This window comes from Lampris incognitus, chromosome 7 (assembly GCF_029633865.1).
Source record: "Lampris incognitus isolate fLamInc1 chromosome 7, fLamInc1.hap2, whole genome shotgun sequence".
NCBI classification, from domain to species: domain Eukaryota; kingdom Metazoa; phylum Chordata; class Actinopteri; order Lampriformes; family Lampridae; genus Lampris; species Lampris incognitus.
Genome location: NC_079217.1, coordinates 65,288,096 through 65,308,316, shown reverse-complemented (window position 1 = coordinate 65,308,316; position 20,221 = coordinate 65,288,096). Strand labels below are relative to the sequence as shown.

At 49.3% G+C, this 20,221-nt stretch overlaps 1 protein-coding gene across 1 annotated transcript; it reads right to left on the bottom strand.

Annotated features, from left to right (window-relative positions):
* Positions 1 to 162: 162 nt before the first annotated feature.
* On the bottom strand, positions 163 to 18,997 carry LOC130116094 (exocyst complex component 3-like protein 2). Its single transcript, XM_056284034.1, has 12 exons — positions 18,743 to 18,997; positions 17,727 to 17,993; positions 17,453 to 17,571; positions 16,803 to 16,917; positions 14,422 to 14,532; positions 11,855 to 11,955; positions 10,354 to 10,470; positions 10,120 to 10,255; positions 8,354 to 8,476; positions 8,071 to 8,226; positions 5,495 to 5,616; positions 163 to 4,752 (listed from the first exon to the last, which is right to left on the bottom strand). Exons 1-12 carry the CDS (start codon positions 18,947 to 18,949, stop codon positions 4,467 to 4,469), a joined length of 1,860 nt encoding a protein of 619 aa, XP_056140009.1. The 5' UTR covers positions 18,950 to 18,997; the 3' UTR covers positions 163 to 4,466.
* Between the last annotated feature and the right edge of the window lie 1,224 nt (positions 18,998 to 20,221).

The window sequence follows — 20,221 nt, the reverse complement described above, 5'->3', positions numbered from 1 at the left end:
GGAAGAAGAAGGAGGAAGAGATGGAGGAGATATGTTGGCTCTGTTACAGTATGAACAGTAGTGAACAGGAATTATGAGCCACTCTTAACTCGACCGGCCTCCCAACCAAAAGCCACAAACACATTCAGTCTGCCACAAAACCAGAGCAACAAAATCCAGGAATCTCATCATTTTTATTTCCATGTCATTAGCAGATCTCTTACAGTCTGTGTCTGGGCAGAATGAGCTAAATGTCCCAGAGACGGAGGAAAACAAAGCAAAGGAAACAGCAGAAAAGAAAAGAATCCCAACTGTCCGTGATTTAAAAAACAGAAATGTTTGTCGTCTGATGACAGCCCGATATTCATCCCACGACGATGTGTTCCAGAGAGCGACCACAACATCTACACATTCTTGGTACACTGAATAAACAACGTATTTCAAAGAAAACAAATCTGGAGAAAGAGAAAGGAAACAAAGAAGGAGAACAAGGAGCATTATTCAGAGGTTCTTCTATTCCAGGAGCTCTCAGAACAGACGCTGCTCCCCATCAGCTGTTCGGCCTCCGTAGGACCGCTTCTCTGGCCTCCTTTAACCAGCCACCTTTAAGTGTGCTGATAATATCAATCACCTTATCGATCACCTTATCAATCACCACAGCATGGCCGTGAGGCACAACAGCAGGGATGAGAGACGTGCATCACTTTGCAGCCAAACGTCCAGTTTCTCACGTTTCGGTTGGGGGCCGAGGAGCTCGCCAGCGTCTAGGAAGTGACGGTGCGTTCACGACAGGGACATTTGACAGGTTAATGCAGATTATCAGACACATCAGACTGCTGCTCTGCCATAAATAGGATCGCCATGAAAGCGTAAATGAGCATAAATAGGCAGTTTGGATTCAGAAAAGTGGAATAAAGAAGGGACGTTTATGACGGGTGTGGGTGGTGCCGGACATTGTGTGGTGGTGAAACACCACCTTTTGTCCTCGCAATATTCCTGGTGTCCAGTAAAGGCAACACAACTCTCTCTTTAGTGCGTTTTCTCTGAAAGCTTACGGAGGCGTTACAGTTTTAAGCGAGCCTCTTATTGTGAAATTCCACATGACGTCACTGACGCGTGGCTATGTTTTCCTTCCCTTTCCGGTAAACTCGGCAGGGGAAACGAAGCGTTTAGTTCTCGCGCGTAAGTAACACCGGCCCGTGCGTCGTCTGAAACAGGTGTTGGAAAAGAGATTTCATTTAAATGGCTACACAAATTCTACCCCGCAAAACGAGATGTATCAAAGTTTAAAAACGATACAGATGTTGAATGTTCTCTTTAGCCAACGCATCCTGAAACACGTGTCCTGTGGTGAGCCACATCTATATAACGAGAGACATTCACCCAAGAGGACGGTGTACCTTTAAGGGAAGAGGCGAGGGGTCAGATAATGCACTTCCGCTTCCGGTTCACGGTTCAGCGTCGTTGTCGAATGTGTGACGTGCTAAGTTGGAGCTAGTAAACTACCTTGACTACGTCTACTCTCACGTCTCCTGTCTCGTTGTTTTCCAACTCCACACTACACTTGTTCTGCTCATGTCAGTTCACTTATCCATTCTGGGGAGACTTCCACAAGTTTATGGCTGATTTGGTCTTTTCTGATTTGCACCTTCACCATAAGAATGCTATTTTTGGGTTTCATAATTTTAATCACAAAGATGGCGATGCATTCTTTTTCATAAATATGCTTTTATTTTTAGCCAAGGTTCATACACATAAATGTAAATTCTCCAGCAGAAAGCCTCAACTCTTTGCACTTAAAAAAGAAGTTGAACAATATATAAGGACCACCTCTACTCCAAAAAACACCAAGGCTTTAAAAACTACCAACATCTGCAAATCTCTGAATCCGTTTACATAAAATATGATCTCGCCTTTATTTACTGATTTTTTTCTGTTATTTATCTTTTATAATTTACTTTCTCTTTTGTGTCTTTATTGTTTTTTTAATATTCTATCTATTGTTTTTTGCTCTGTTTGAATGTATTTGAAGTATCAATAAAGTAAGAAAAAAGAAAAAGACAGATGTTGGAATGACAGCTAATGTAGAGCACATCCGGGTCAGAAGTACACCTGTCAGTCCATCGACGAGTGTCAGGTGTCTACAGAGCCACCGGTTAGAGAACCCACCATATTTACCCCCCCCCCGTTTCTACCCAAAGCGTGTTGAAACAATGTGGAAACAGGATGAACACCTCAACCAGAAATATTGCAGATGGATTTGGACCTCAGTTGTGTTTTTTTTAATATATCTCATCACACCGACGCTTTCCAGCTAGCCCTAAAACCAGTCATTTAAATTAAGAAAAAAATATAATCAGCATAGAGAAGATTCTGAAAATCAATATCTAGTACCTTAGATTAAAAATTCATATATTTTGCATATCATGTGCAACAATAAAACACCAATCTTCTCTTCTTCTTCGTCTTTTACATGAAGCCCTCCAATATCCCGTCACCCGTGTGTTCTCGTGCTGGTGACGTCTTTGGTTTGACGTTGTCAGAATAAATTTCGGGTTTCTACAGAAGACGACTCGATGACGCAATGTTGGACGCTTACGTCACATCCGGTGTGTGGGACGTTGGCTTGGAAGTCTCGCGCGTGTCCGCCATGTGTTAACCCATGTCGCTTTGAAATGAGTTTAATTGGAGGGTTACGAGCTTCCGGATACACCCGAGGTCCTTTCCTTGCTGCACAGCGAGGCCTGAAATAAACCGCCCATGTTTTTGTTTCTCGGTTTCATGTTTGCGGCGCACTCCATTCACCATCCGGAGACTCCCCCATGCATCCGGTGCACTTCACGTTTCCGACAGCAGGGGGCACCAGTGACAATCAAAGTCGTAACCCCAAATTTGCATAGAGACCTTCACCAAGGTACCGTGTTTTCATTCTTTATTCTCTTGTCTCGTGTAAAGCGTATGAGGTCTGTGAAAATTAACCTGCACTGGATGATTGATTGATAGACAGACTGATCGATCAATCCATTGATTGAAGGTTGATATGAATAAATCTTAAACATAATCTAAAATGATGTTCCCAAACTTGACGTCTGTGCTCGTGAATGAGGCTGTGAATGACGAGTGAGGATAAAAGTGCTCATATACCCTGTGGTATTTTTCACACAGCACAACGCAGCGGTTTTCCACCTACGGGTCATGACCCACACATCCCAGATGGCAAAACTGCTGTGGCCCGGACCCGTCCCACACTCGACACTTCATCCAGCCCACATACCGCGTGGAATGATGGCACTTGGGCGGTCCGCTCCTGTTTGCCAGATCTGGGCCAGAACCAAGCCATGGCAATGCCACATGTGCCACATATTTGCCAAAAGTGGTCCATATTTGTGTTGTGATATTTGGGCCATATTCACCATTTACCACACGGGCCACTTCAGGGTCACATCCAGATCACATGTTGCCCAGAGCACCGAAGCTTTGCCAAAAAAGGCCCACATGTGATTTGGCATATTTGCTATTATACCTGTGGGCCACTTCAGGCTCACATCCATTTTGTCAGGGCCAGAAGAATGCCATCAGTGCCGCATCACTGCCTGAATCGGCCCACATCCGGATGCTGTCTGGGACTGAATCAACCATCTATAAAAATCTCTTTTGGTCATTGTCTGTTTGGTGAAACTGCCAAACTGGTTTTGTGTATCAACGGTGTTTCAAAGATGAGAAAATACTTTTCTGTTTACCGCCCTCACGAACTCTAGTGAGGATTAGATGAGTTTTCATAAGGTGCTCTCTTCCATAGTGACACACGTGGACAAGTCTCAAACTCTCATCTCGTCATCAGCCGCTTCTCCGGGGTCGGGTCACGGTGGCAGCAAGCTAAGTAGGGCACTCCAGACGTCCCTCTCCTCAGCAACGCCCTCCAGCTCCTCCTGGGGGATCCCAAGGCGTCCCCAGGCCAGATTGGACATGTAGTCCCTCCAGTGAGTTCTGGGTCTACCCCAGGGTCTCCTCCCAGTTGGCCGTGCCCGGAAAACCTCCAAAGGAAGGCGCCCAGGAAGTCTCGAACTGTCTGGCTAATGAAACAGTCTGGATGATTCTCCATAACGACCAGGGACACAGGTTACAAATATTTCCCACAAACCCTGGCGGTGACCCTGAGAACGTGTCGTCAGATGTTTTCGACCGCGCGCCCTCGACTCCTCAGAGCACTTCTGTTTTTTTTCTTTTTCTTGTCCTCGTGTTTTCCCCACGCAGTACTGTATTCCCACCAGCAGGGGGACCCAAGTGTGGATTTAACATCGGATTAAAGTTTAAAAAGAAATAAAGCAAGATTGCTGTATTGTGAAACAGTTTTTGACTTGTTTTGGTAAAAATTAACTCCTTTTAGCTCTGCAAGTGAAAAGAATGAAACAAAACCAGCCATTCAAACCAGCTCAGTGCTAACTGAGGGCAATGGCAGACGATCGGGGGGGGGGGGGGGGTCGCTTCTAGAGAACGTCGTCCGGGTTTTCCTGGACGGGGGCACGTCTCTTGCGTGGCGCACGGAGCGAGGAGAAACAGGAAGAGGCGGTGAGGGCAATCCGGCTCAGGCCGACGTTGAGGCAGTGAACCTCGGAAGTCACCGGGATTTCCGAGAAGAGGGCATGGTCACGGGAGAGGCGTGCCGCGCCGCTGTCACTGTTCTCGATGTCTTTCACGATGTTCAGGATCTCCTGCCGCTCGGCCTGACGAGTCATACCGCGGATGTTCAAGATGGCCGAAACATGCTTCTTCCTAGATGCAGGGCAAGAGAGAGAGAGAGAGTTTAACATCCATCCATCCATCTATCCATTATCCAGGCCGCTTATCCTGCAGTCAGGGTCGCGGGGATGCTGGAGCCTGTCCCGGCAGTTATTGGGCAGCAGGCGGGGAGACACCCTGGACAGGCCGCCAGGCCATATTAGAAAACAACAATAACAAAACAGGATAAAAACCAACATGGTCAGTAACATAATATTCACGGAATCTAAATCATCTCACTACACTCCGAAAGATCAGCTCATCATCCGCAAAGCCCATTTTTATAACGCCACACGCTGCAAAAACTTCCCTGATTTTTCATCATTTTGAACGAGTATATTAGAGGGACGGTTTGGAGACAAAGCAAGAGAGGCAAGATTGAGATGGTTTGGACATGTGCGGAGGAGAGATGCTGGGTATATTGGGAGAAGGATACTGAATATGGAGCTGCCAGGGGAGAGGAAAAGAGGAAGGTCAAAGGTCAAAGAGGAGGTTTATGGATGTGGTGAGAGAGGACATGCAGGTAGCTGGTGTGACAGAGGAAGATGCAGTGGACAGGAAGAGACGGAAACAGATGATCTGCTGTGGCGCCCTGTAACGGGAGCAGCCGAAAGTAGTAGTGGTAGTAGTAGTAGTAGTAGTGGTAGTAGTAGTAGATATTTTGCTAAAGCACCGTTTCCCTTTAAAAGCACAAAAGCAAGACAGTGAAAATGCTAACATGCTGACGTGTTCACACCTGACATCAGGGAACTCTCTGACCAGCATGCCAACCTCCATCTGAATGGATGGGACGTCCTCCAATAGGATGATCTCTGAGATGTGGGATAGAGCACTGTCCAACCAGGAGGAAGGAGACTCCTGCATAGAGAGAGAGAGAGAGGTATTAATCATCACACACGTCAAACCCAAACCAAGCGCATCATCGGCGGTCACTCGGAAGCGAGTATGACTGTCCTCTCCATACTTGTGGGTCTTCAGATGGCTGTAGAGATACTATTTTATTTATTAATTTCCCCCCTTTTTCTCCCCAATTGTACCTGGCCAATCACCCTACTCTCTGAGCCATCCCGGTCGCTGATCCACCCCCTCTGCCGACCTGGGGAGGGCTGCAGACTACCACATGCCTCCTCCGATACATGTGGAGAACCCAGCTGCTTCTTTGCATCTGACAGTGAGGAGTTTCGCCAGGGGGACCAAAGTGCGTGGGAGGATCACGCTATTCCCACCAGTTCCCCCTCCCCTCCGAACAGGTGCCCCGACTGACCAGAGGAGGTGCTAGCGACCAGGACACATACCTACATTCAGCTTCCCACCCGCGGACACGGCCGATTGTGTCTGTAGAGACGCCCGACCAAGCCGGAGGTAACAAAGAGATTCGATCCAGCGATCCCTATGTTAATAGGCAATGGAATAGACCGCTATGCTACCTGGATGGCCGAGCCACTCTTTTAGCCTTGCAGGTTACATCCTTTTGCCAGGCACAAAACGCTTTCCTTTTCTTGGAGATGAGCTGTTCTATCTATGTCATTCTCATCAAACCAGTCTTGGTGTTTTGTGGACTTGTACCCAAGGGTGGTTTTGCAGGTGTGGAGGATGGTGGATTTGAGCAGGCTCCAGTGCTTCTCAATGTCATCAGGATATTCCTGTTGGAGGGTTTCCCCAAGAAAGGCCTGAAGTCGCTGCTGGGTGGCAGTTTCATTCAGGCTTTCAAGGTTCAGTCTTGGCCGAATCTGCTTCTTTTGAACGCTCCTCTTCCTCTTGAGTTTGATGGACACTGTGAAATGGATGAGGTGATGATCTGTCCAGCAGTCATCTGCATCGATCATGGCCCTCGTGATGTTCATGTCACAGCGGTCCCTGGTTCGTACAATGACATAGTCAAGGAGATGCCAGAGATGTTTGGAGCGGCGGTGCCTTAAATTTGTTTTTCTGGCGAAACACAGTGTTGGTGATGGTGATGTCATACTTAGCACATTTGCTAAGAAGTAGAACTCCATTGGAGTTGACGTTTCCAATGCCTTCCTTTCGTATAGTGCCCTTCCAGAGTTGTTGATACCGGTTGACCCTGGTGCTGAAATCTCCTAGGACAATAATCTTATCCTCCTTGGGGGTTCTTGACAGTATCTTGTCTAAGCAGGTGTAAAAGGTCTCTTTAACTTCCTCTTCAGACTCTAAAGTAGGGGCATAGGCACTCACAGCTGTTACCATCTGGTTGTTGGCAAGCACCAGATGGATGGTCATGAGACGCTGACTGATCCCCACAGGAAGTTCGGATAGGTGGCTGATGATATGTTTCCTGATGGCATATCCAACGCCATGGATCCTGGGCTCATCAGCAGCTTTTCCTTTCCAGAAGAAAGTGTAGCCACCCTTCTCATCCAGTTGTCCTTCATCTCCTTGTCGGGTTTCAGAAAGAGCGGCTATGTCAATCCGGCATCTCTTCAGTTCTCTAGAGATGATTGCAGTTCTCCTCTCCGGTCTGTCACTGGTGGCACTATCCATCAGTGTGCACACATTCCAGGCTGCAAAGATCATGTTTCTATGTTTCTGAACGCATGTGATGATCCCTTTGGATACGGTAATCCAGGCAGGAGGTTTGAGGCAGGCGAGATTTAGGGCACCTTTCCTATCCCCTTCCCTAGGTGGGGTGAGCAGAGTGGATCCTAAAGAGGGCTGCTCAGTTGTGGGTGCAGCTACCAAAGGGCTCTTTCTACCTCGTTCCAAGAGCCCAGTGACTGAAGTTAGTACCCACCACCTGATGTGCCGGCTCATGACTAAGGGCTTCCAGATCTCACAATCCTGCCCCCGTCGCCACTTGCCAGTCATCATAGGACTTAATCCAGGATGTTAGGGTGGATTCCCTTTATGGAGGATGCCTGTGCGTGACTTTGTTTAATGTGGGGAGACTGGTGCACAGACAGCCATCACACGGTCCTTAACAGATCTGGTGCACAGACAGCCACCACACGGTCCTTGACAGATCTGGGTCAGGATCCAGTGGCATGGAGTCCAAGATGACTGGGGACCCATTTCTGCTGCAGCCTTCATCCACCTTCCCAGCCATTGTGATGCTTCCCTAAAGTCAGCCTTAATCCTCCGCCTGTTCCGCCGTTGAGGTTTTGGTTGGATTGGTCTTCGTCAGGGACCTCCCCCTTGACCTTACCGCCATGGGTGACCCTACCGGGAGCATAGCTCCAGACGGCATTGCTCTCAGGATCTCAGGACCACACAAGCTTCTCCACCACGACAAGGTGACAATCCCCGGAGACAATCCACACACACACACACACACACACACACACACACACTGACCAGGTCCTTGAAGAGGACTTTGATCTGTCCGCCTTCATCTCGGAGGCGTCCTGCCGTCCTCTTCCTCATCTTCAGAGACGTGCAGATAATTCTGCCTCTCATTACAGCGCGCAAATACTCCATTACTACTCTCCTATGGAGCTCCGCTACTAAAACCTGAGAGAGACAGAGATAGACAGAGACAGAGAGGGAGCATAACCACATTAATTAAAAAAATGTAATCATATCTGGGTGAGTGTGTGTGTGAGAGTGTGTGTGTGTGTGTGTGTGTGTGTGTGTGTACCTGGTATGGGGGGTTGTCCAGTCTGTGGTACTTCTTAAAGTGTTCTTTGATCTCTGCTTCGATCTGTTCCATGGGCTCAGTGTTGGTCAGCCACTTCCTCTTCACCAGCTTATCAAAAAATGGCTATATGACAGACAGACAGACAGGCAGGCAGGCAGACAGGCAGACAGAGAGACGGACAGACAGCCAGACACAGACAGATGGACAGACATACACAGACGGACAGACAGACACACACACAGACACATAGACACACACAGAAAGACAGGCAGACAGACAGACAGACACACACACACACACACACGGGCAGAAAGACAGAGACAGACAGACAGAAAGAGACAGACAGATAGACAGACAGGCAGACAGACAGGCAGGCAGACAGACAGAGACACACACACACACAGTAGGTGAGTTTGTGTTGAATGTGAACTACACAGTACAGTGGGAGTTGAGTTTGTGTACAGTAGCTGTAGTAAGTTAAGAGTAGGTGAGAAGTAACTTAAGAGTAGGTGAGAAGTAACGTAAGAGTAGGTGAGAAGTTAAGAGTATGTGAGAAGTAACTTAAGAGTAGGTGAGAAGTAACTTAAGAGTAGGTGAGAAGGGGTGTAAATAAGTGTGTACTTCCTCCGACTGCCTTTCCAACATGTTACGCATAATGTGGTGTATATGAAACGTGTTCACTTAGTCTGATGTGGGGATTTGTTGATCACTTCACATGACTGACAAAGTATTATCTGTATGTTATATCCAGCTTATTACATGTTCCACATAAATAATAATTCACTCATTCATTCACTCACTAATTCACTTATTGACTCATCCATTCATTCACAAATTAATTAATTAATTAATTAATTAATTCACATTTTCATTCATTCACTCGCTCGCTCGTTCATTCATTCATTCATTCATTCACTCACTCACTCACTCATTCTTTTTATAGTAATATACAAAAAATAGTTTCTGTATAATGTAGACAGTATATACAGTATATAATGTGTACTATGTGCAGACATTGTTGATATAAATATATACAGTATATAATGTGTACTATGTGCAGATACTGTTAATATATACAGTATATACAGTACATAAAGTATATACAGTATATAAGTACATACAGTACATAGAGTACATACAGTACAGTACTACAGTATGTACAATATATACCGTATGTACAGTACATACAGTATGTACAGTATATACAGCACATGTAGTATATGAGTATATACAGTACGTACAGTATGTACAGTACATAGTGCATACAGTATATAGTACATACAGTATATACAGTATACACAGTATGTACAGTATATACAGTACATACAGTGCAGTATATACACAGTATATATTATATATACAGTACATACATTATATACTGTACAGTATACACAGTGCATAGTACATACTGTATATACTGTATAGTGGGTGTGGCCAGTGTGCGGGTGCTCATCCTGACACACACTGACCCTAAGTGGAAATGATTATTTTTAGTGTCACTGGTTTAGAAGAAACAAAGTGTTTTATCGGACGAGGCAGAATGGCCTGCTGGGAGTCGAGGACAGGAAGTACAGCCAGCTCGCCGTACCCAGGGTTCCCCAGACCTCACTCACTTCCTTTTTACTGGCGCACACAAACCTCAAGAGAAGAAACGTCTTATCTTGTCGACCCAACCGTCTCCTCCTCTTCCCCCACTACTACCCTGTGTGTGTTTGTGTGTGCGTGTGTGTGTGTGTGTGTGCGTGTGTGTGCGTGCTGACACCTACCCTGATGTGTTGGTACAGCCTGTCAGACAGAACTCTGACGCCCTGAGAGACGATGTGGTCCAGAGCGCTGTTGGCCCGACGCAGAGAGTCTTCATTGATGGCTGGGTCACACTGGACACACCGCTGTATGAAACCCCTGACAGACAGAGACAGAGAGTGAGACACACCCACACACACACCCACCCACCCACCCACCCACACACACACACACACACACACACACACACACCCTACCTGAACGGGGGGCAGCAGTTGACGAAGGCGATGGTTTTGGCAACGTAACCGTCTTGGTTGTCTGCATACATGCCGCTGAGGGAGCTCTCGTGGAACATCTCCACCTTGCGCTGGAAACTGCCGAGCAGAGCAGAACGTGAATAGCATCATGAACCAACGCCACAAACGACTGGAGGTTTGTGTGTTTGTGTTTGTGTGTATTTAAGTGAGTTTGTGTGGGAGGATGCTGATTTCCGTCAGCGTGACCAGAGGTACACAGTCCAAATACACCACAAACAGTCACATTTATAATGTTCTGTGTTTATGGTTTACAAAAATAAAAATAAGAAGCCAGTGCATCTTTAGTGCCGGTCCCAAGCCCGGATACATGGGGAGGGTTGCGTCAGGAAGGGCATCCGGCGTATAACCTTTGCCACATCAAATATGTGGATCATAATTCAAATTTCCATACCGGATCGGTCAAGGCCCAGGTTACCAATGACCGCCACCGGTACTGTTGGCCAGCAGGGTGCCGGTGGAATCTATGCTTCTCTTGGGCGAAGGAGAAGGAGAGGGGGAAGGCATGTCCAGAGGCAGCGGGAGAGGAGGAAGGGTAGGAGTGTGGAGGTGAGAGTCGGAACTTTGAATGTTGGCACTATGACTGGTAAAGGGAGAGAGCTGGCTGACATGATGGAAAGAAGAAAGGTAGGCATACTGTGTGTGCAAAAGATCAGATGGAAGGGGAGTAAGGCCAGGAGTATCGGAGGTGGGCTCAAACTCTTCTACCATGGTGCGAATGGGAGGAGAAATGGGGTAGGGGTAATTCTGAAGAGTGTGCTGGAGGTGAGGAGGGGTAGGGGTAATTCTGAAGCATGTGCTGGAGGTGAAGAGGGGTAGGGGTAATTCTGAAGAGCGTGCTGGAGGTCAAGAGGGGTAGGGGTAATTCTGAAGAGTGCTGGAGGTGAAGAGGGGTAGGGGTAATTCTAAAGAGTGTGCTGGAGGTGAGGAGGGGTAGGGGTAATTCTGAAGAGTGTGCTGGAGATGAGGAGGGGTAGGGGTAATTCTGAAGAGTGTGCTGGAGGTGAGGAGGGGTAGGGGTAATTCTGAAGAGTGTGCTGGAGATGAGGAGGGGTAGGGGTAATTCTGAAGAGTGTGCTGGAGATGAAGGGAACAGAGGTGATGAGGAGGTGATGGGTAGGTATGGAGTCAAGGAGAGGAATGTGGAAGGACAGATGGTGGTGGATGGTGTGAAAAGGGTGGAAATGGCTGTGGTGAAGACATATTTCAAGAAGAGGGAGGAACACAGGGTGACGTACAAGAGTGGAGGAAGTTGCACACAGGTGGACTATATCTTATGTAGGAGGTGCCATCTGAAAGGGATTGGAGACTGCAATGGATCAGCCCCTCACAGGAGCAGCCAAAAGTAGTTGGGTATAGTTTTTGTTGGGTGTACAGTTGGATGTTATGCTGGTGTGTGTGTGTGTGTGTGTGTGTGTGTGTGTGTGTGTGTGTGTGTGGCTACCTGTACAGGAAGTCGGCCAGTCCGTTGAGACTACACTGAGCGACCCTGGACCCCAGACTCCTGTTGATGGTTGCCGAACGCTCCAGATCCACCTGAAGCCTCTGCAGCACAGCAGAGCAACACACATCTTAGTCGGCAGGACACACAACCAGATCCTATCTGGATCTGACTCATCTACATCATGTTTACACCTGCTGTTAAGAATGCTTCCCTGGCAGGCGCCCGGACACGCATCTGATTACACTTCCTCACAGCTTTCCTGTGCAATATGAGAAATCCTCTCCCTGAAGGGGAAGTCCACCTTCACTGTCTGACAGGAGGCCTGACCTCTGACAGGAGGCGTGACCTCTGACAGGAGACGTGACCTCTGACAGGAGGTGTAAGGTGTGACAGGAGGCATGACATCTGACAGGAGGCGTGACGTCTGATAGGAGACGTGACCTCTGACAGGAGACGTGACCTCTGACAGGAGGTGTAAGGTGTGACAGGAGGCATGACATCTGACAGGAGGCGTGACGTCTGATAGGAGACGTGACCTCTGACAGGAGACGTGACCTCTGACAGGAGGTGTAAGGTGTGACAGGAGGCGTGACCTCTTGACAGGAGGCATGACATCTGACAGGAGGCGTGACGTCTGATAGGAGACGTGACCTCTGACAGGAGACGTGACCTCTGACAGGAGGTGTAAGGTGTGACAGGAGGCGTGACCTCTTGACAGGAGGCATGACATCTGACAGGAGGCGTGACGTCTGATAGGAGACGTGACCTCTGACAGGAGACGTGACCTCTGACAGGAGGTGTAAGGTGTGACAGGAGGCGTGACCTCTGACGGGAGGCGTAAGGTGGGACAGGAGGCGTGATGTCTGGCAGGAGGCGTGATGTCTGACAGGAGGCGTGATGTCTGACAGGAGGCGTGATGTCTGACAGGAGGCGTGACCTCTGACGGGAGGCGTAAGGTGGGACAGGAGGCGTGATGTCTGACAGGAGGCGTGATGTCTGACAGGAGGCGTGACCTCTGACAGGAGGCGTGATGTCTGACAGGAGGCGTGATGTCTGACAGGAGGCGTGATGTCTGACAGGAGGGGTGATGTCTGACAGGAGGCGTGATGTCTGACAGGAGGCGTGACCTCTGACAGGAGGCGTGATGTCTGACAGGAGGCGTGACCTCTGACAGGAGGCATGATGTCTGACAGGAGGCGTGACCTCTGACAGGAGGCGTGATGTCTGACAGGAGGCGTGATGTCTGACAGGAGGCGTGATGTCTGACAGGAGGCGTGATGTCTGGCAGGAGGCGTGATGTCTGACAGGAGGCGTGATGTCTGACAGGAGGCATGATGTCTGACAGGAGGCGTGACCTCTGGCAGGAGGCGTGATGTCTGACAGGAGGCGTGATGTCTGACAGGAGGCGTGACCTCTGACAGGAGGCGTGATGTCTGACAGGAGGCGTGATGTCTGACAGGAGGCGTGATGTCTGGCAGGAGGCGTGATGTCTGACAGGAGGCGTGACCTCTGGCAGGAGGCATGATGTCTGACAGGAGGCGTGACCTCTGGCAGGAGGTGTGATGTCTGACAGGAGGCGTGACCTCTGGCAGGAGGCGTGATGTCTGACAGGAGGCATGATGTCTGACAGGAGGCGTGACCTCTGGCAGGAGGTGTGATGTCTGACAGGAGGCGTGACCTCTGGCAGGAGGCGTGATGTCTGACAGGAGGCGTGAGGTGTGTGGTTCGGAGAAACTTTCCACGCAGTGTGTTTATTGCACACCTCCTCTCAGGACGCCCCGGCATCCAGACGTGCAGGAGAATAACGCCTGTCTGATCTCTGCAGAGAGTCTCCAATGCAACGGGAGCTGCAGGTCCAGCCAGGCTGCATGGCAGCAGCAGGATCAAGTCCAGCACGGTGACTTGCCACGCTGTTCTCGGTTACACATAACATGTACGCATGTACACAACAAGTGTACATGACGTATGAGGCTAAATATGCAAAGCCAAATGTAATAAGAAGGAACAGTAAAACTAACGAGTATAAAGTATCATAGCAATAAAGTAAAAAATATAAGTATGAGTGCAGATATTTTATATATACAGTATATATGTATAATATTTCAGTACTGTAAAATTTACATATATTACATTATTTTACATTGTAGTATGAAAATGAATTTGTTTGGCAGGGACAGCAGGTCTTTGAGCACAGGATTAATATAGATATTAATATATTTATGTGTATATCAATATACTAGATATTCATATATTCATGTAGATATTAATATATTCACATAGATATTCATGTAGATATGTAGCTATTCACACACACACACACACGTATGTATATATATATTCATGTAGATATGTAGATATTAATATATTCATATAGATATTACCATATTCATGTAGTTATTTGTGTAGATATTAATATATTCATGCAGATATTCATATAGATATTCATATAGATAATGTAGTTTAGGAGAAAACTGCATTGTGTAAGGGTGGGATTTTAAACCAATTTTAAAGGCACAAAACTCTGTGTGTGTGTGTGTGTGTGTGTGTGTGTGTGTGTGAGTGTGTACCTGTATAACAGTCTTAGCCAGTGTTATCTGATATTCTTCGACGTGGAGCGTCTCCATCCACCTCTTCTCCTCCTCCTCCAGCAGCTGGGACAGCTCTGTCGTTACCTTCGTCTGCCAGACAGACAGAGAGCAGGGACAAATTAACAACAACACAACTCATCTGAGACCCACAACATCTGTCCAGCCTGGCCCCTGAGACCCGAGCAGAGGTGGAAGATAACGAATTATAACCCCTCCGGCCACAGCAGCTGTGTTAACGTTCCCTGTAACGGTACTTTTGTGAGTGTGACTACATCACTCTGGACAGCACAGTGTGGGTGTTGTTAAAGGTGCAGTCCGTAACGCAGATGGAAAACAAGTCACCCCGCCACCGAAAGCCCAACACTGGAATTATTCATCCATTCATCCATCCATCCATCCATCCATCCATCCATCCATCCATCCATCCATCCATCCATTCATTCATTCATTCATTCATTCATTCATTCATTCATTCATTCATTCATTCACCATCAGCTGCTTCTCCGGGGTCGGGTCGCGGTGGCAGCAAGCTAAGTAGGGCACTCCAGATGTCCCTCTCCCCAGCAACTCCCTCCAACTCCTCCTGGGGGATCCCAAGGCGTTCCCAGGCCAGATTGGACATGTAGTCCCTCCAGAGAGTTCTGGGTCTACCCCGGGGTCTCCTCCCAGTTGGACGTGCCCGGTAAACCTCCAAAGGAAGGCGCCCAGGAGGCATCCTGATCAGATGGCTGAACCACCCCAACTGGCTCCTTTTGACGCAAAGGAGCAGCGGCTCTACTCCGAGCTCCCTGCGGATGTTCGAGCTCCTCACCCTATCTCTAAGGCTGAGCCCAGACACCCTACGGAGGAAACTCATTTCAGCCGCTTGTATCCTTTCGGTCACTACCCAAAGCTCATGACCATAGGTGAGGGTTGGAACCAAGACTGACTGGTAAGTTGAGAGCTTTGCCTTCCGGCTCAGCTCCCTCTTCACCACAACGGTCCACTACAACGTCCACATCACTGCTGATGCTGCACCAATCCACCTGTAAATCTCCCACTCCATCCTACCCTAACTCGTGAACAAGACCCCGAGATACTTGAACTCCTTCACTTGAGGCAACAACTCATCCCCAACCCGGAGGGAGCAGTCCACCCTATTCCGGTAGAGAACCACGGCCTCAGACTTGGAGGTGCTGACTCTCATCCCGGCCACTTCACACTCAGCTGCAAACCGCCCCAGTGCACTCTGGAGGTCGTGTTCTGGTGAAGCCAACAAAACCACATCATCTGCGAAGAGCAGAGATGCAATTCTGAGGTTCCCAAAACGGACACACTCCTCACCTTGGCTGCTCCTTGAGATCCTGTCCATGAACATCACAAACAGAATCGGAGACAAGGGACAACCTTGCCGGGGTCCGACACCCACCGAAAATGCGTTTGACTTTGTGCCGAGCATGCGGACACAGCTCTCACTGTGGTTCTACAAGGACCGGAATGGAGTTAAAGTTTTTTTTTCGTTCTCAAAGTGACTGACTGGACTCGTAGTGAGACTGGATGTGGTGACTACTGACTCAACCTGGAGATTTTATTCATTTTGACGTTGGAAATGTTTTGTTTACATTCCTACAGTGTAGACATGTTAGCTAAAACTGACGGCATGTGACGCGCTACACCTGTCCAACATTCAGTTGTCCTTCACCTGTCCAACATTCAGTTGTCCTTCACCTGTCCAACATTCAGTTGTCCTTCACCTGTCCAACATTCGGTTGTCCTTCACCTGTCCAACATTCAGTTGTCCTTCACCTGTCCAACATTCAGTTGTCCTACATCTGTCCAACATTCAGTTGTCCTACACCTGTCCAACATTCAGTTGTCCTTCACCTGTCCAACATTCAGTTGTCCTACACCTGTCCAACATTCGGTTGTCCTTCACTCGTCCAACATTCAGTTGTCCTACACCTGTCCAACATTCAGTTGTCCTACACCTGTCCAACATTCAGTTGTCCTACACCTGTCCAACATTCAGTTGTCCTTCACCTGTCCAACATTCAGTTGTCCTACACCTGTCCAACATTCAGTTGTCCTACACCTGTCCAACATTCAGTTGTCCTACACCACAGATAAAACTTCCCACGAACTCTTCAGCCCCGTCTGTGTGTTACATAACAGCAAGCTGACGTCAGCGCTCGGCGCCGCTGAACTAGCTGCGTCAACCATTGTTGTGTGGCGGCCATCCCAGACAGGAAGTTCCTACAGCGGACCCCGGCATGCTGCATTCTGATTGGTCAGGGCTCTGATTGGACAGGAAGCTACACAATATAGCTCTCTGAAACCAGTGTGCATGTGTGTGTGTATGTGTGTGTGTGTGTGTTAGTTACCCGGACTGAGTTGAGACAGTCTAACTCCAGTCTGTCCACGGTCTCTGAGGGCAGCAGTGGACCCAGATGAGAATGGTTGAACGGTGTCGTAATACACACTGTGCCCAACACATCCCTGCAGACACACACACACAAATACACTATTGTTGTTGTTGTTATTTTTTTCCCCCCGCATTTCACTCCCAAATTGTACTTGGCCAATCACCCCACTCTCCCGAGCCGTCCCGGTCTCTGCTCCACCCCCTCTGCTGATCCGGGGAGGGCTGCAGACTACCACATGTCTCCTCCCATACATGTGGAGTCACCAGCCGCTTCTTTTCACCTGACAGTGAGGAGTTTCACCAGGGGGACGTAGCGCGTGGGAGGATCACGCTATTCCCCCCAGTTTCCCCTCCCCCTCAAACGGGCGCCCCAACTGACCAGAGGAGGCGCTAGTGCAGCGACCAGGACACATACCCACATCCGGCTTCCCGTCCGTAGACACGGCCAATTGTGTCTGTAGGGACGCCCGACCAAGCCGGAGGTAACACCGGGATTCGAACCAGCGATCCCTGTGTTGGTAGGCAACGGACTAGACCGCCACGCCACCCGGATGCCCGATATATTATCATTTAACTCACACTGTTCCCTGTGTGTGTGTGTGTGTGTACCTGTTATAGATGTTGTGTAGCCAGTCCAGTAGAGAATATATGTCGCTGATCTGCAGCTGGTCATTTGTAATGGCTTCCAGTGTCCTCGCAACCGCCTGGTGGTAGCTCTGCACATAAACCTGACACAGGGCCAGAGGTTAAAGGTCACGTCTAATGCCAACTGATGTGGGGTTTTTTTGGTTTGTTTTGTGTCAGAGTCACTCTGCAAAGGAAAATACTGATGTGAAATATATGTACACAGACAACAGCACCTCTAACAGTACTAACGTAGTACCTGGAAGGGTTCGTACTCTTTGGGATATATGGACACTACGTTCCTCTTGGCGGCTCCCAGGTCCTCCACCACACGGGTCCGGATGCGGTCCAGATACCCGGCCAGCTCCCCGGTCTGGAACTCCATCTTCTGCGGCAGGGAGCCGTCTGCCGCCTTCTGCACGGCCTCCCTCCACCGCTGCTTCAGCTGCCGAGGCCTGGGGCCCCCAGGGGCCGCCTGCTCACTGAGGGCCCAGGCCCTGTCTGCCTGCTCCTCCTGCTGCAGGACCTGGAGAGAGAGACAGACAGACAGACAGACAGAGAGGGGGAGAGAGCGAGCCAGAGCGATAGAGAGACAGCGAGCGAGCGAGAGACAGAGACAGATAAGAGAGACAGCGAGCGAGCGAGAGAGAGACAGACAGCGAGAGAGAGAGAGAGTGAGCATGAAAGAGCGAGAGAGACAGTGAGCGAGCGAGAGAGAGAGAGACAGCGAGAGAGAGAGAGAGTGAGCATGAAAGAGCGAGAGACAGTGAGCGAGCGAGAGAGAGAGAGACAGCGAGAGAGAGAGAGAGTGAGCATGAAAGAGCGAGAGACAGTGAGCGAGCGAGAGAGAGAGAGACAGCGAGAGAGAGAGAGAGAGACAGCGAGAGAGAGAGAGAGTGAGCGAGAGAGAGAGAGAGAGACAGCGAGAGAGAGAGAGAGAGACAGCGAGAGAGAGAGAGAGTGAGCGAGAGAGAGAGAGAGAGACAGCGAGAGAGAGAGTGAGCGAGAGAGACAGTGAGCGAGCGAGAGACAGTGAGCGAGCGAGAGAGAGACAGACAGCGAGAGAGAGAGAGAGTGAGCGAGAGAGACAGTGAGCGAGCGAGAGACAGTGAGCGAGCGAGAGAGAGAGAGACAGCGAGAGAGAGGCAGGGTAATAAAAGAGGTAGAGTGAGAAAGACAGACACAAAGAGGATATCTGACTTCACTTGCACCAGTGGACCTATTCCCTCTCCACCAGGGGGCCTATTCTCTCTCCACCCGGGGGCCCATTCTCACCTGCACCACCAGGCCCAGGTTGGGCCCCGCTGTGGGGGATCTGAGGGACTCCCTCACCACGGCCCATAGTTCCTTCTGCAGCGCTTCGTACAGCAGCTCCACATCCTTAGCCTTCCGTCGGCCGCCATCTTTGCTGGTGGGGCTCACCGCCTCCTCTGGCGTAGTTATGGCAACCCCTTCAGGCGAGGTCACGGTGATGGTTGCCATGGCGGCAGCATCACTGCATTCCTGCTCCAGTTCTAAGATGTGTGTGTCTGCCAGGAGGAGGTCCCGCTTAGTGACCAGCTGGAGGATCTCTAAGACTGGGCGAGAAAGAGAGAGAGAGATATGGGGGATCACGTCTACCCTAGTCAGACATCTTTTTATTCATCTTATCATATTTTTTCCAAACATGAGGAATGATGATGGAGTCCTCTATCAAGTCACATCAGACTGAGTTCAGGAAAGGTTGTCTTGATATTATGTCTGTTTGTAATCTGCATGGCCCTCTATCATGTGTTTGGTCTGTGAAATTAGACTGGTTTCTGAACACACACACACACACACACACACACACACACACACACACACACACACACACACACACACACACACACACACACACACACACACACACACACACACACACACACACACACACACACACACACACACACACACACACACACACACACACACACACACAGCAGGGCTCTGAGAGAAAGATGCTGTTTGTTTGGTTGGTTCTTGTGGGGTGGTCTGGACCTGGTTAGGACGAGGTTTGGATGGACAGAGACAGACTGGTTTGTGAAGGTGGTCTGGATGGAGAGAGACAGACAGGTTTGGTGAGATGGGCTGGTTTGGCTGGAGACAGACAGGTTTGTGGAGGTGGGCTGGTCTGGATGGAAAGAGACAGATAGGTTTGTGGAGGTGGGCTGGTTTGGATGGAGAGAGACAGACAGGTTTGTGGAAGTGGGCTGATTTGGATGGAGAGAAACACAGGTTTGTGGAGGTGGGCTGGACGGAGAGAGACAGACAGGTTTGTGGAGGTGGGCTGGACGGATGGAGAGAGACAGACAGGTTTGTGGAGGTGGGCTGGACGGATGGAGAGAGACAGACAGGTTTGTGGAGGTGGTCTGGACAGAGAGAGACAGACAGGTTTGTGGAGGTGGTCTGGACGGAGAGAGACAGACAGGTTTGTGGAGGTGGTCTGGACCGAGAGAGACAGACAGGTTTGTGGAGGTGGTCTGAACGGAGAGAGACAGACAGGTTCGAGGAGGTGGTCTGGACCGAGAGAGACAGACAGGTTTGCGGGGATGGTCTGAACGGAGAGAGACAGACAGGTTCGAGGAGGTGGGCTGGTTTGGATGTGGTCTGGACGGAGAGAGACAGACAGGTTTGTGGAGGTGGTCTGGACCGAGAGAGACAGACAGGTTTGCGGGGATGGTCTGAACGGAGAGAGACAGACAGGTTCGAGGAGGTGGGCTGGTCTGGTTGGAG

What these genes read in the sequence shown, in the direction of transcription:
- LOC130116094 (XM_056284034.1), bottom strand. Translation starts at nt 18,949, where the DNA reads ATGGCAACCATCACCGTGACCTCGCCTGAAGGGGTTGCCATAACTACG. An exon ending in GGCTGTACCAACACATCAGG is followed by an intron (nt 8,477 to 10,119) that starts GTAGGTGTCAGC and finishes TCTGTCATATAG; the next exon opens with CCATTTTTTGATAAGCTGGT. An exon ending in TGGACAACCCCCCATACCAG is followed by an intron (nt 8,227 to 8,353) that starts GTACACACACAC and finishes TGTCTCTCTCAG; the next exon opens with GTTTTAGTAGCGGAGCTCCA.